General features: G+C 44.4%; 1 protein-coding gene across 1 annotated transcript in view; it reads left to right on the forward strand.

Moving 5' to 3' along the window:
* Positions 1-13293, forward strand: part of CRHR2 (corticotropin releasing hormone receptor 2) — a 141403-nt gene that overhangs the window by 81173 nt on the left and 46937 nt on the right. The window contains exon 5 of the mRNA XM_041490118.1: positions 60-166. Coding sequence (XP_041346052.1) covers positions 60-166 — 107 coding nt within the window. The remainder of the gene's footprint in view (positions 1-59; positions 167-13293) is intronic.

Raw genomic sequence — 13293 nt, forward strand, 5'->3', positions numbered from 1 at the left:
CTGAATGCCAGTGCTTGGAGACTGATGCTGATTTAATCCTGTTGTGTCTTTACCTGCAGAGGAAGTATGCGCTCCATTACAAGATTGCTCTCATCATAAACTACCTGGGCCACTGCATTTCAGTAGGGGCCCTCATCGTTGCCTTTATGCTTTTCCTGTGCTTGAGGTGAGTAATGTGTTTGCATGTTTCTAACTCCGTTGGGTGACGTTTTCTGGGTTGCTCCAGCCCTCTCCTGACTCTGTCCAGTCGTGGATGGTCCTGAAACTGATCATGGCTTTTATATTCCTGAGCACATCCGTGGTTTTGCTGACTAATGTGCTGGATGAGCTCCTCCTGAGTGTAGGAGCTGGAGCCTTTTTGGGTCAGGGGAAGAACTGAACATGATTTATTGATGCAGCAAAAAAAATTCAGTGAGCACACTGTTCTTCATTAAGGGAGACCAAGATCTGAGTGTGTCAAGTTGCAAGTTTTGAGGGCAAATTTTGTTTTCTCAAAAGGCAGAACATGGTAATGTCTTGCATTCCCTGACAGCTAAAACCCAGATCTAAACCAAAGGAGACAGAACAAAATCTTTCCATTTTGCTTTGGGTTAATTTTGTTTTTTCTTTCATTAAAGGGCTTAGAAGTTTTCTTAAATAAAAAGAGGAACATCATTAGTGGAGCTTAATCCCCAGCAGTGCTCATGAAATGATGAATGCAAATCAAGGAGACTGCATAGAAACCCTGCCCTGATCTGGTCCAGGGTGCTGAAGGGAGTTTGGCAAATGGAGATGTCAAAGAAAGCAGAGTTAGAGCTACAGGGAAGAGAAGGGACAGAAGGAAAGGTAAATTAGAGGAAAACAAGTAGATGTGGATCAGTCATCACATGTATGTCCACAGCCTAAATCACAGGAATATATTTTCATAGGAGTGGACTGATGGGTTAATTCTGTGTTATTTCTTGGATTCCATGCCTGGCATTTCTGCATAATTTGTGCTGTCCAGGAGAGTTCAACCTCACCTTAAAACCAGCTCCACTGAGTTCTGTGCAGTGATAATCCTTAAGAAAAACCCTGTTCTAATAGCAGAGGATAAACTGTGGGTGGAGGACATCCTCCCCCTGGCCAGGAGTGCAACAGGATGATTGACAGTGATCTCAGTGCAAGAATTACTGTTTTCCTGGAGCAGAGCATCCCCAAAGTCTTAGCTAAGTCTTCTGAGCATTCCTAACAAGGCCTTTTCTAATAATAATAAGAATCTTCTCTCACTCCAGCATCTATAAACAGAATAATCTATGCTAATGGAAACAAAAAAAAAGCACCTTAAAACATTAAATGGGAACTTTTATGGTGCATCAGTTTAAACTTCCATTTCAAGCCCTCTGCAGTGCATATAAAGCTAATTCCCACAGTGCTTGGAGACCTGAATTAATTTGCACTGAATAAAGAATGCAAATTATTCATTGCAGGAGCTATATTCCCTGCTTTTATGCTCAGTCTTTTCTAAATGCTTGAGTAAATAACACAAAAACAATTAGGTAGGATGATATAAATGTTATCCAGCTTCAAACACGGAGGTGGCTCACCTGCATTCTTCTAAATTGTTCTTCTGTTATTTAGACTTTAAGGTTTAAATTTTGCAGTCAGCTTCAGCATTAGAAACAACAACTGAGTAGTGGCAGTTAAGAATTTCCCTGTACATGCTGTGAATTAAGATAGTCCATCTCTTCAAATTCACATTGTGTCATGCAAAATGTGTCCAGTGTGCAGCCAGAGTTAACCAGCATGAGATTCCTCAGGGTCTGTCAATATACGTCCATTTTCCAAAGTTCTAGAGATGTTTCAGTGAAGGCAACCCAAATTCATGTTTCCTTACGGGTTGTCCCTACACAAATTTTGGGTTATGGATGTCTTCATCTCATTTACATCTGTAAAATGTCCCAAGAACAAATCCGTTTTGATAATCAATTTCTATTATTTGGGGCTTTTTTAAATGCTGTTTTATTTTGAATTGAAGAAGGTATGATGGAATTGGGTGAAATGAGAGAATTTAGGTAATTCCTGGCCAAAAAATACAATCTAATAGATCCTCATCTTGACCTAAAGTAGAAATCTTCCAGTTCTTTATTCCTGCCCCACTCCATCCATCTACCTCATTCCATGAGTCCCTGCTGAGGATGACAATAGAGGAGACCTCCAGGAAGATTCAAGTTTTACATCTGTTCCAAATTTTTGTGCTTCTCCCCCAGAACCTTCTCAATTTTCCCTTGCTCTGTCAGTGCAGGTGGATCCCAAAGGCAGCCCATTTCTCAAGGGGGAGGCTGGAGCTCTGTTGGAGCAGAACTGCTGGCAAGGCTTTGGGATCTCACTCTGGGGGTTTTAGGAGCAGGTGAAATATTTGGCTGGCGTGGCAAAAGGTGTTACTGTGGTGTTCAGCTGGTCAGGAGGGTGTTCTGCTCTTGGAAATGTGCTTCACCATCACTGGTGCTGCCCCAGCCCAGTGGGGCTTAGTCCTCACTTGTGTTGAAGTGGGAAGGGGGAAGGAACTGGATCTCAACTCTATTTTTCCAAATTTATCCTGTCACCTTGCACCCAGCTTCATTCTTCCTCCATTCCTTAAGCAACTTCATCCTTCATTCACAGCCCACCCTCCATTTAGCAGAAAAGTCCTGTTGCCCTAAACACTGAGGAGTCACACCTGTTTTAAGGGTCAGGAATCTCAGATGTAGCAGCAGGTGATGAAATAATCTACCATTTGTGTCCATGAGACCCCAACACACCTGGGAGGGGATGAGAGCTCAGCCAGGGCCCCCTTTTCCTGTGAAGACCCATTTTAGCCTTGTTTTCTCCAGTTCTGTTGCATCTGAACCTGTGCAATGACAACCAAGCCAATAAACATTTCATTTAGCAGCTAAATAATGAAAAGTGAAGGAGAGGCTTGATTGTTGCTGGCACAGTTGAATGTTGAATGCCAGTGAGTCACTGTGGCAGTAAGTCAATATCAGTTTCTCAAGGTCTAAATTCTGGTGGTCTTAAAATTTTGAGAGCTGTTCTGTCTGTACCGTGCGAAACCAAACAAACTCACCAAGAGAAAGGAATTCAGCAAGAAGGAAAAACAAAGGACTTGTGCACAAAGTGTGCCGTAGAAGTAGATTGATCTCCAGTACAGGCCTTGGAGAGATTTGGTGAGGGCACTTCACTTGGCATTGTTGAATGGATCTGCACTGCTGGGATTCCCAGTCTGTTCTCATTAATAGTCAAGGTTTGCTCCCTCCTTTCACTGACTCAGCCTCATCGTCCCACTGAATCAAAGTCTTGCACTGCTGAAGCAGAAATTTTCCATAGGAGGAATTCTCTTATCAGTAATACCAATCAAGCTGAAGAAAAAGAAAATAGTTTTAAAAGAATCCAAAGGATTGAAATACTTATTTTGAATCACATTTTTCCTTTGCTGTTGCTGATAAACCCAAATTGCTTTGTCCTGGATTTTCCCTTGTCACTGTGCTGTTAGGGCATCCTCTGAGACAGAATAAGAGTCCTTTGTAAAACTCCTGACTTGTTATTAAACAATGTGCTGGCAGTGGCCAGAAGTGGCCTGAGAGGATTCCATCAGAAGAAGTTTTATTTGTGGAGTGGTTGTCAGAGAAGAAGTAGGAGAAGAAAGGTATTTGTTCTGGGAGGCATCCACGTCCCTCCTGAGTTTCAAATCCAATAAAGGACAGTGCTGACAGGAAGACAGGCTGGAGATTAAAGATGACATGTCCTTGCTGGATAAAGGCAGCTCTAAAAACAACCAAACCCACAAACATTGTCATAACATCTTTTGTCACTACTGTGGTGGCACTGAAAGCAAATTGAGGTTTTGAGGGAAATTCTGCTCCCCTGTAGCCCTTAAATTTAGCTCTTTCTATTTCCCCAGTAAAGCATCTGATACTTTTTTTTTCCTCATAGGCCTAGGGCAGTGTCCCCATTCTTTTTTATGATTACACACAGATTTCCTAAATCCCACATATTATTTCTCCCCAAAAGACTGGAACATTTTTTTTTCCTCAAACAATATAGTCACTTCTTTTATTCTTTTTCTCACCCTAACCATCTCCTATCTATTTTCTTTATCCTCTCTTCTTCCAAGCTCCTTTGAACTACCCTGTTGCTCTTCAGTCTGCTGCAGAATTGGCAGGATTGCTGCTGCAGGCCTCTGTTTGTAAGAATGGAAGAGTTTGATGAAATGGTTTGTAGAAACCTGTCAGAAGAAATGCAGAGCATCAATACAGAGCAGGTTTCATAGAGCAAAGTGATGTGACACCTCTCAGAACCTGCAGACTGAGGATATCTCAAGTGGGGAGGAGATCTGCATCATTAATTGTGGTTTGCATTTAAAAGGACGAGGTTTCTGATGTGATTAAAGCAGAGCACAAGGCACAGTCCTTTCTTCTTGTGGAGCAAGAGGAAGGAGCAAGTCCCAGGTCAGGACATCGCCTGACAGAGTTCCTGTCAGTGCTCCACGTGCCCCCTCACCTCCTGCCTTCCCACCCTAGCTCAGTCTGTTCCATCTGCCACTTTGACAGCAGAGCCTTCACTCGTGATTCAGGCACGTGGCAATTTTAAACTTCCCCATGAATCCTGGGCTGGGGTGGGTGCAATGAGGGTTTGAGCACAGCTCTGTCCCACCCTGTAATAGTCCACAGTGAAGGCCACAGAGAAAGGCAGGTATCATTGCTAAAAATGAAGGGATGGGACTACTTTTGGGTTAAGAAGGATTTATTGCTTAGATAAGCATCAGTCTCAGAGGCTGTGAGATTTTGGAGGAGCAAGTAGTCAGCCACAGCTCAAAGTAGTCACAAGTTTCTTTTTTACAAGGTAATACAGAACTTTCTAACTTAATAGAAAGTTGCTATAGGGTTTATTTTTCTTTTCTAACCTATCACTTTTATTTACTTCTGCTGCACTGCAGATACTTTTGTTCATTAAGATTCTGTCTCACATGCACATAGATGCTTCTGTTATAACTTCTAAACACTTAACTTATTCTGTACAGCTACACTCTTACATTATAAACCTTTCACTATCTTATTAATACAATTTTTCACTTATTTGAGGCATATTCTTACTTACAACTGTAGAAACATAAGTTTATGATTTTTCTGCTTAATGTCTGTGTACTGTATTTTTACATCAGTCTAAGCTTCTTCTAAGGTTGCAGATCAAATCTTTCAGTGTCTGTGGAAGTTTTTGTTTTTCCTATTCCCACAGGCAGGAATGAAAATTATAGAGCTCTGTAAATAAGAACAAACCCAGTGAGGGGGGCATCTTTAAATACAAAACATCTGAAGTGCTTGTACTGCCTGAATCTCTGTGAAGAGTCTCTGCAATGAACTCAGATGAAGGCCAGGAACACTTTTCCTATTGATTAACCCCAGGCCACTGCCTTTGCTTCCCACTGCCTTTACTTGTCTCCTCTTCATCTCACATCTGTAGGACTGGTTCTTTACACTCATTGTGTAGAGCCTACCCTACACAAAATAAAATTCAGCAGGGCCCTCATGAGCTCCTGGAACAATACCAGTAATTAAAAGTGTGCCCAGAGAGCTCTGTTCTTAAAATGTGAAAGGTTTCACAAGCTGCATCTGAAATCGTGGTATTGTAACCTAGCACAATGAAAGCCACTGAGGAGTGCTGTTACTGCCTATAAATACATCACCATGGGATAAACACTGGAAGCTGAAGAGCTGCTCATGGTCAAGGACAGTGTCAGTGCAAGGAAAAATGGGTACAGGTGCTCTACAGACAGATTTGTGAGTGGGTATGAAAGGATGATTCCCAGCCCATAGAGCAGAGGTGTCCCAGAACAGTGTGGTAAAGGAAAAAATTTGAGTCAAACTAGAGTATCAGGAATTTTTGAAATGCTTTTGCTCAGTTCCTTTCTTGACCTGAGGTGTGGAGGCCACTTTCTATCCTGTGCTAGAAGTATATTACTGCTGGTATGTTTCTGTCGCTGCCAAGATTTTGGCTGGGAGTTTTTGGAGATGGACATGAACTTGTCTGAATTCTGATTACAGAACTGCTCTTACAAGGTCTATGTTGACTGACAGGCTAAAACTTTTCTGTGTTCTACTCCTGATGACGATGGAATGGTTTTGGGAACAGTGCAGAAAACATTGCAACTTTTCCAAGATTTCAGAAAAGGGAGGAAAACAAAGTTGGGTCTTTGCAGTTTATATATGAATCATGCTCAGGAGTGCAATTTTATTAAAAAAAACCACATCCTGAGTCATCTCTGGGAAGGAAAATCAGACAATAAGTTTTCAAGATGATATTTAGAGTTATGAACTGCAGATGCACCTGCAGCTGTTCAAGTGCTAAATGGTTCAATTTCAGTTTTCACCCATGGAATTGCACACGTACAATTGCTCACTAACTCCACTGTAGTTGTTCAGCACTCAGGAACCTTCTCTTCTGCCTAAACTAAAAGATAATTTTGGTGCTGGAGTGTGTCCAGAGAAGGGGACAGGGCTGGGGAAGGCTCTGGAGCACCTGGGGAGGCTGAGGGAGCTGGGAAGGGGCTCAGCCTGGAGAAAAGGGGGATCAGGGGGGACCTTGTGGCTCTGCACAACTCCTGACAGGAGGGGACAGCAGGGGGTGTCGGGCTCTGCTCCCAGAAACAGGGACAGGCGGAGCGGGAATGGCCTCAAGTTGTGCCAGGAGAAGTTTAGGTTGGATATTCGGGAAAATTTCTTCATTGAAAGAGTGGTCAGGCATTGGAACAGCCTGCCCAGGGCAGTGGTGGAGTCACCATCCCTGTAAATTCTCAAAAAAACTTGTGCATGTGGCACCTGGGGACAGAGTTTAGGGATGCTGGGTCAGTGGCTGGATTTGATGATCGTGGAGGTCTTTTCCAACCTAAACAATTGTTCTGTGAATTCTGCTGCTTCACATTGCTCTGTCAGCTAAAGCATGTGAGGGGGGAGAGGTGGACATTTCTGTCACCCCTAAAAGGTCCATGGACACCCCTGGCAGCTCTGGATTGCCTCTGCCTGTTATGGGAACAGCAGCTTTCCCTGGGGATGTGATGTGCCAGGCTGAGCCCCTGAACACATTTCCTAATGCCCAGTGAGCACCATGAGAATGAGGAATTTAGACCAAGCCCAGGAATTATTATCTGGGAGGTTTCCAATCTATCCTGAGTTCCTGGCCAAGTGCTCCAAAATAATTAAATATTTCATACCACGTCTTGGTGTAGATGATGCCAAGGAGAGTGTGAACAGCAGCATCAGCAGTTCAGACTTTCCTCCTTGGTTTATCACCACAGTATCTGCAAATGTAGATAATGTAATAAACTTTGCTAATTGTGTAATTGTATTAAAAGTTAAAAAAAAAAAAAAAAGATAACTTTTGAGTTGTCTAGCTGGTCATTTAAATTAATTTTGTTTCAGATTTTTTTTGTTTTCTTTGTATAATCCCATAAGGGGATTATGAGTGAGGACATGCTGTGCACTGTATTTCCCAAACAGCATCTGTAAGCCAGATCAACCACTCTGAGCTCTCACTGGCTCCTGAAGTCCTGTCTATGATTTGTGCAATCCCACTGCAGTGGCCACTCTCCATGGAAATCATTTACCTTTCCCCAGTGTGGACTGATAACTGTAACCTGTGTCAGAAAACCTGAGGTGCAAGGTGTTTTCTGCTCAAAGAGATACTTTGCAGCCCTGTTTTCTCTTTGTTCAAAAATTACTGGCGTCTGACTACCATTTATCAGAACAAATTAGAGCAGAGTTCTAAATATTTTTCTTCAGCCACAATCCCTAGCTGCACTAAATAGTCATCTGTGTTTTTATCATTCTTGTGAAAATAGGGAATTCTCTCCAGTGGATGCCTCGATGGCACAGTCAAGGTTGGAGTTGTGTTTGTGGAGTTTGCAGGGCTGGGTTTCAGTTCTCCCTTATTTAAGCAGTGAGCACAGCCATCTGGGGGTGCCCTGCTTGTTGTGTGTTGTGCTGGCTGCATCCTTCCAACCCCAGGAACATCAGTGCTGGAAGCCCTTGTGTCTAAAGCATGCAGGATGACCCATGTCCTGCAATTAAAAACTGGCTTGAAGGCAGGAGAGCGAAGCTTTGGAAAAGACAAACACACAGATGCTTCCACAGTGGGTTTATTTTTAGGGTCTCTGCACATCCTAAATACTCATGGAAGCTGCTGCTTCTCCCCTTCACCTGAGCATTTCACTCCTGTCCTCCTGATAACGCTGTCACCTCCTTCCAGGCTTCCACTCTTCCCTTGCTTTTCCTGTGGGAATATTTACATTCCCCCAGGCCACTGCCACCAAGAAGCTGATTTTCTCTGCCAGCCTCTCCAGCTGCTGTTCCCATCTGGAAGCATTAGCAGTTCCAGAATATGTGCGCTGATGGAGCACACAAGGGAAAGAAACCATGGGGACCTCAGGGGAAGCTTCCATGTGGGTGAAAGCAAATAGGCCCTGGCAGGCACAGAGCCTGGGAAATAACTTGCTGTGAGGTATTCTTCCCACTCTGTGCCATTTATGGGTTGTGCATGTGCTTTGCCTGCCCTAGAAAAGGCTAAAGAGGGGAAATAATTTTTTTAAGTATTGTCCATGATTCTCCTTCTGGCGTGTTCCAATCGTGGGATGGGAAGGGCTCCAGCAAAGTGCACTCCTATTTCTCCTATCAGCTGTTTCCAGAGAGACTTTGGGACAGCAGTCTTAATTGAACATCATTATTAATGGAATACTACATGAATTAATAGAAGGTTTCCAAGCTTCCTTAATAAAGTTTTCATTTGCAGTTTTTTCTATGCAGATGATTCAACTGATTCAGCAAGCTTTCAACCACTCTGGCACATTATTATGATTGTTAATGTTAATTGTTTGTCTCATGCTTTGAATCAGAAAATAGTGGCTCTGTGTATCCCAGAGGAAAAATACCATGTATGGATAGAGTGAGAAAAAACCCAGTAAATCAACAGAAAGCTTCTTTCAGTTTTACCAGGGCTATTTATAGATGTCCATTTCTGAATCAGTGAGGCCACCTTTACAGAAAGGATTGATGTGATTTTCTTTCTGCCTTTCCAGATCTCACAATTTTGCAGGCAAAAGGAATGGGGTTTCTATTTCTCTGCTTTCTCTACCAAATCACACAATTAAGGTCATTTGGTGGAACTAATAAGCAGGACATCCTCTCTCTACCAACAATCAGAAGCTCTTCCTGCCCACCTCTGACCCACGTTGCAGTCAGCTGCTGGAGAATTTTGCTTTTTTTCCCCCTTTGCTGCTGTTTTCCTTCATGGAAGCCCAGCTCTGACACCTGCATGTGAGGTAGTTCAGGATGCTGGTGGTAGGAAACTGAGTCAGGGAACAACATGGTCTGTTCTCAGGTCAAATAAAGGGGTTCTTGTGGGCAATTTCTCACAATACACATGGCCCTTGGTTTACTAATTAGGAAGGCCAAGGAGAAGTGTGTTGGCTTTCACCTTAATTGCTTCTTCATGTCCAACCTGCTGCAGAGCTGAGCTGAGTGCTCTGTGTGTGTGTGTGGTGAGGGGGGGGCTCATCCCAGATCCCAGATAATCTCATCTGGTTTGGCCAGCACAGCCAGAGACAGGCTCTGGCACTCTGGATTCACTGGAATACACACATCTTCCTACAGACCATGGAGTTTCACTGAGGTTGGAGTAGACCCCTAAGATCACTGACTCCAGCCATTACCCCAGCACTGCCAGGTCCACCACTAAACCCTGTCCCCAAGTGTCACATCTGCATGTTTTTTGAACAATTCCGGGGATGGTGACTCCACCACTGCTCTGGGCAGCCTGTTCCAATGCCTGACCACTCTTTCAGCAAATAATTTTTTCGTAATACTCAATCTAAACCTTTCCTGATACAACTTGAGGCTGTTCCCTCTGGTCCTGTCCCTGTCCCCCGGGAGCAGAGCCTGACCCCTACTCAGCTGCACCCTCCTGTCAGGGGGTTCTAGAGAGTGAGAAGGTCTCCCCTGAGCCTCCTTTTCTGCAGACTAAACACCTCCAGCTCCTCAGTTGCTCCTCATCAGAATTGTGCTCCAGATTCTTCCCCAGCTTTGTTTCCCTTCTCTGCACAAGCTCCACTACTGCTGTCCCCAGATTCCTGCAAATATAAAACAAGGCACTTCATAACTCAGTCTCCCATGAGAGTGTGCTGTCACTTGCTGCACTTCTCTACCCAGAGCCTCACATCATCAGCCTTTGAAACAGATTTGGTGTCATGTAGACCAACCCATGATGAGAAAAACCCATAATTCTCCTGGTGACACCATGCTCGGAGCCAGGTATTGATGATCTGCTGGTTCTTCCTCTTCCTTCCTTCATCATTCCCTCCAAGTGGAAGGATAGAGAATGGTATTTGTGCTTTTTATCTCTTAACCAGTTCTCTGGGTCATGAAGACATGAAAACATGAAGATGTGAAGATATGAAAACAGGAGGAGATGAGGACATGAAAACATGAGGAGATGAGGACACCTCTGCTAAACCCACAGCAGGACTCCTGAGCATCAGGCCCTCGTCAGAACCTCCTGCCCTTTCAGGAGGAGGTCTCTGGATACCCTTCAGCAGGGAAAGCACTGGTTCTTAAGAAACCACCCTTCGTTTACAAAGCCAAGATGCCTCCAGTGGCGATATCTTTTCTCTCCATGTCAGAAACTGTCTGTCCTTTTCTCAAGGAAATCCTTTTCCTTCTGCCTGCTCCTTCACTCAGGGTGACACACACCCCTTGCTTGTGCCTGTCTGACCCTGCTGTATTTCAGGGGGATATTTCCTGCCCAAAATCTGCTCTCAGGCACAGCCAGGAGTGAGACTGCTGCATGAACTGTGTGACTGCAGGGTGCAGCACCAAGCACTCCTCCCAACTTCCTCCCCCAGCCCATGGACGAGCAGTTTCTTGCTGTCCAGATCCAGGCTTTTTCTGTTCCTTCACCTTGCAGCTCCCACAGGACAGGAAGGGGTGCATTTATGAGGAAATGCCTCCTGATCCAGCCCTTGGGAGTGGGCAGACAAGCAGAGAAGAGGAACTCACACAGATAAAGGTGTTCCACTGTACTTAACCAGTTATGAGCTCTTCAGTCCATCATGTTAGTGGAGTAATCCATGGTCTGACCCCGGTGAACCTAAACCACAGAGTGACTCCTGGGAGGAGCTGGGGCCATCACGGAGGTCATTCAATGCATTTAAATGCAGCCTCTGAATCAGGAATATCTTCTGACTACCAGGAGCAAGGAGGTAAAAGAAAGGACCAATTTGCTGCTCAACTCCCCTGTTTCCAGTGCTCTTTCCCACATTAACTTTTACTGATCCCCACAGGGACTGAGTCCCAGCCTAAATGACACACTGGTCTGGGTGAACATGGAAGTTCTTATGTCTTTATGTTCTGACTTCAATCTTTAAGTTTGTGGTCAGTGAATTGCTTCAATTTCTTTCTTTATTCCACCCATCCTCAGACCCATGCATCTTGTGCAGGGAAGAGCCAGCACAAGAATCCAGCCAAAGCTTTGACCAGTGATTTTTGTCTGAAAAGGGTTAGAGTAGGAAGGAAATCATTAATTCCTCCTCGGTGGAAGCCCATAGCTTCAGTCTGTGGTGTCTTGTGATTTGCCAGCCTTCAGGATCTCTGGGGTGGTGATTTGTGCTGCTGTTCTTGCTCCATTCTGCACACATCAAGCCTTGTAAAACAAGTGGAAATGGCATAAGTGATGTTACCTGACATGAAGAGGAATAGGAAACCTTCCATCATCGGATCCTTTGGGCTGGGGAACTCTGAATGGCTTTGTAAGTCACAATTCCTTGCCAGCAGTGCTGTAACTGTGTGTGAAGCAGCAGTTCAGCACCCAGTCCCCTCAGCTCCCATTTCTCCCCTCTCTCACATGATTCTTTCCCTCTTAAGAGACAGCTCTCTGCTCTCTGTGCTCTCATTTTCTTCATGTTGCCACTGCCACCACCCCCAGACTGTGATACCCCCTCCTGAGATAAGAACAGCTCCGAATTTCTTAGCTTCGGGATTTTGGGGGAATTCATTCATGCCAACCCCTGTGCCTGCAGAAAAGCTCAGTTCACCAACTTCTATCACAGCTTAATGTGTTTTAAATTCCACCTCCTGCCAGTTGCAGAGTGATGGGAATATTCTTCTCCTGTGCTGCCTGTGAGGGCAGTTATTGCTGCTCCTGGAGCCCAGGTTTGGTTACTTTTCCACTCCACAGAGCAAAGCCAATAATTAATCAAGGAGAAAGCAACTGTGGGGCTCATTTTCATAGAAGACTGATATGAGTGTTTAAGTTTTCAAAATGGGACAGGTAATTTTCATGAATAACAGGGGTATTTACATTTAAATTAAGGCTCATAAATTTCAGCTACCTCCTATCTACAAAGAGCCAGGAAAAGACCTGTGGAGGATAAATGACTCCTATGAGTATTCTGAGGTTTTTTTTCCCTCAGGCTTTGAGATGAATGAGTGTGACAAGGTCAGCTTTGTCCTTTCAGCGAACATCAGCTGTGCTGCAGGTCTCCTGGTGTTCAGCACTTTTGTTGCCCAGTTTGGGAAATGTCCTTCATTCAGTGCCCACCTCAGACTCCAGCCTGGCTGCAGAAGTGAATTTTGTGCACAGGGTGAGCTCCTGAGCCCAGCAGAGCAGTCTCACGTGAATAAAGCCTGGAATGAGGACACCCTTTCCTCAGCACCCCACCAGATGCTTTACACCTGCTAAATTACAATAACTGCACCCACAGCAGTGCCTGAAAATGAGAGTAGCTTTCTCAGGTGCCTGCCAAGAGTTCCTGTTCCGTGGACTGCAGCCCTGCTGTGCCCTGCAGCCTCCACACACTTGATTATCCTGCAGATTCTCCCTCCCCACTGCAAACCTAACACAGTTATTTCTCAAGCTTTCCCTGCCCTTGGCTGTGAATTGCATTACTGCCACTGATTTTTGTGCTGGTGGTAGTTAGGAGACAGAACCGTGAGCTCTGGGCTCATTGTGAACAATAACAAACTTTCCATGTCCAGCTGGGACTCTTATTAAAAGAAAATGAGAGGAAACAAAAACAAAAACCAAACAAATCAAAACAAAAAAAAAGGAAAAGGTTAAAACCATTCTGTGCCTGGGGTCACATCACTGCCTGAGTTATTTGAGGAAGTCTGTGACACTTTCAGACATGTCTCAGATTATCTTTCATGGCTCTGTTAGCCCCAAAGATAGGAAGTTTTTTAGCAGGTGAAAGCACCTATTTACCATCCAGGCCACACACCCAGTGTCTCCAGAAGGGAATGGGGCAGTGGTGTG

The sequence above is a fragment of the Pyrgilauda ruficollis genome, unplaced genomic scaffold, assembly GCF_017590135.1.
Source record: "Pyrgilauda ruficollis isolate IOZ18807 unplaced genomic scaffold, ASM1759013v1 scaffold12, whole genome shotgun sequence".
NCBI lineage: Eukaryota > Metazoa > Chordata > Aves > Passeriformes > Passeridae > Pyrgilauda > Pyrgilauda ruficollis.